The 275-nt window shown below is 43.6% G+C and overlaps 1 protein-coding gene across 1 annotated transcript in view; it reads left to right on the top strand.

Moving 5' to 3' along the window:
* The window catches only part of LOC119594538 (hemicentin-1-like), a gene marked incomplete in the record, with an annotated part of 42,784 nt that overhangs the window by 16,141 nt on the left and 26,368 nt on the right, over window positions 1-275 (top strand). The window contains 1 exon segment of the mRNA XM_037943570.1: window positions 18-110. Within this exon segment, the coding sequence (XP_037799498.1) occupies window positions 18-110 (93 nt within the window).

Raw genomic sequence — 275 nt, 5'->3', positions numbered from 1 at the left:
TTTCAAACGTATCGCAGTTCCCCCAAGTGTCGACGAGGACGCAGCCAAGGAGATGACAGTGAAGGAAGGAAACAGCGTGGTATTGGAATGTCCTGTTACAGCCTTCCCTGGTAAGTGTTCTTGTTGACGTTATTCTTTCAGTGTTGTTTAATTTCTTTTCATTCAGAGCAGACGGGTCGGATATGGCACGTTGGGTTCTGTTTACGTTGTGTATGGACGTTCTTGAATGTAGCTTGATGATAGGTCTAAATCCCCGACAAAACTAAATTAAAACT

This window comes from Penaeus monodon, chromosome 34, assembly GCF_015228065.2.
Source record: "Penaeus monodon isolate SGIC_2016 chromosome 34, NSTDA_Pmon_1, whole genome shotgun sequence".
In the NCBI taxonomy this organism is placed as follows: domain Eukaryota; kingdom Metazoa; phylum Arthropoda; class Malacostraca; order Decapoda; family Penaeidae; genus Penaeus; species Penaeus monodon.
The sequence above is the reverse complement of the archived record's forward strand: the minus strand, read 5'-3'. Positions and strand labels throughout refer to the sequence as shown.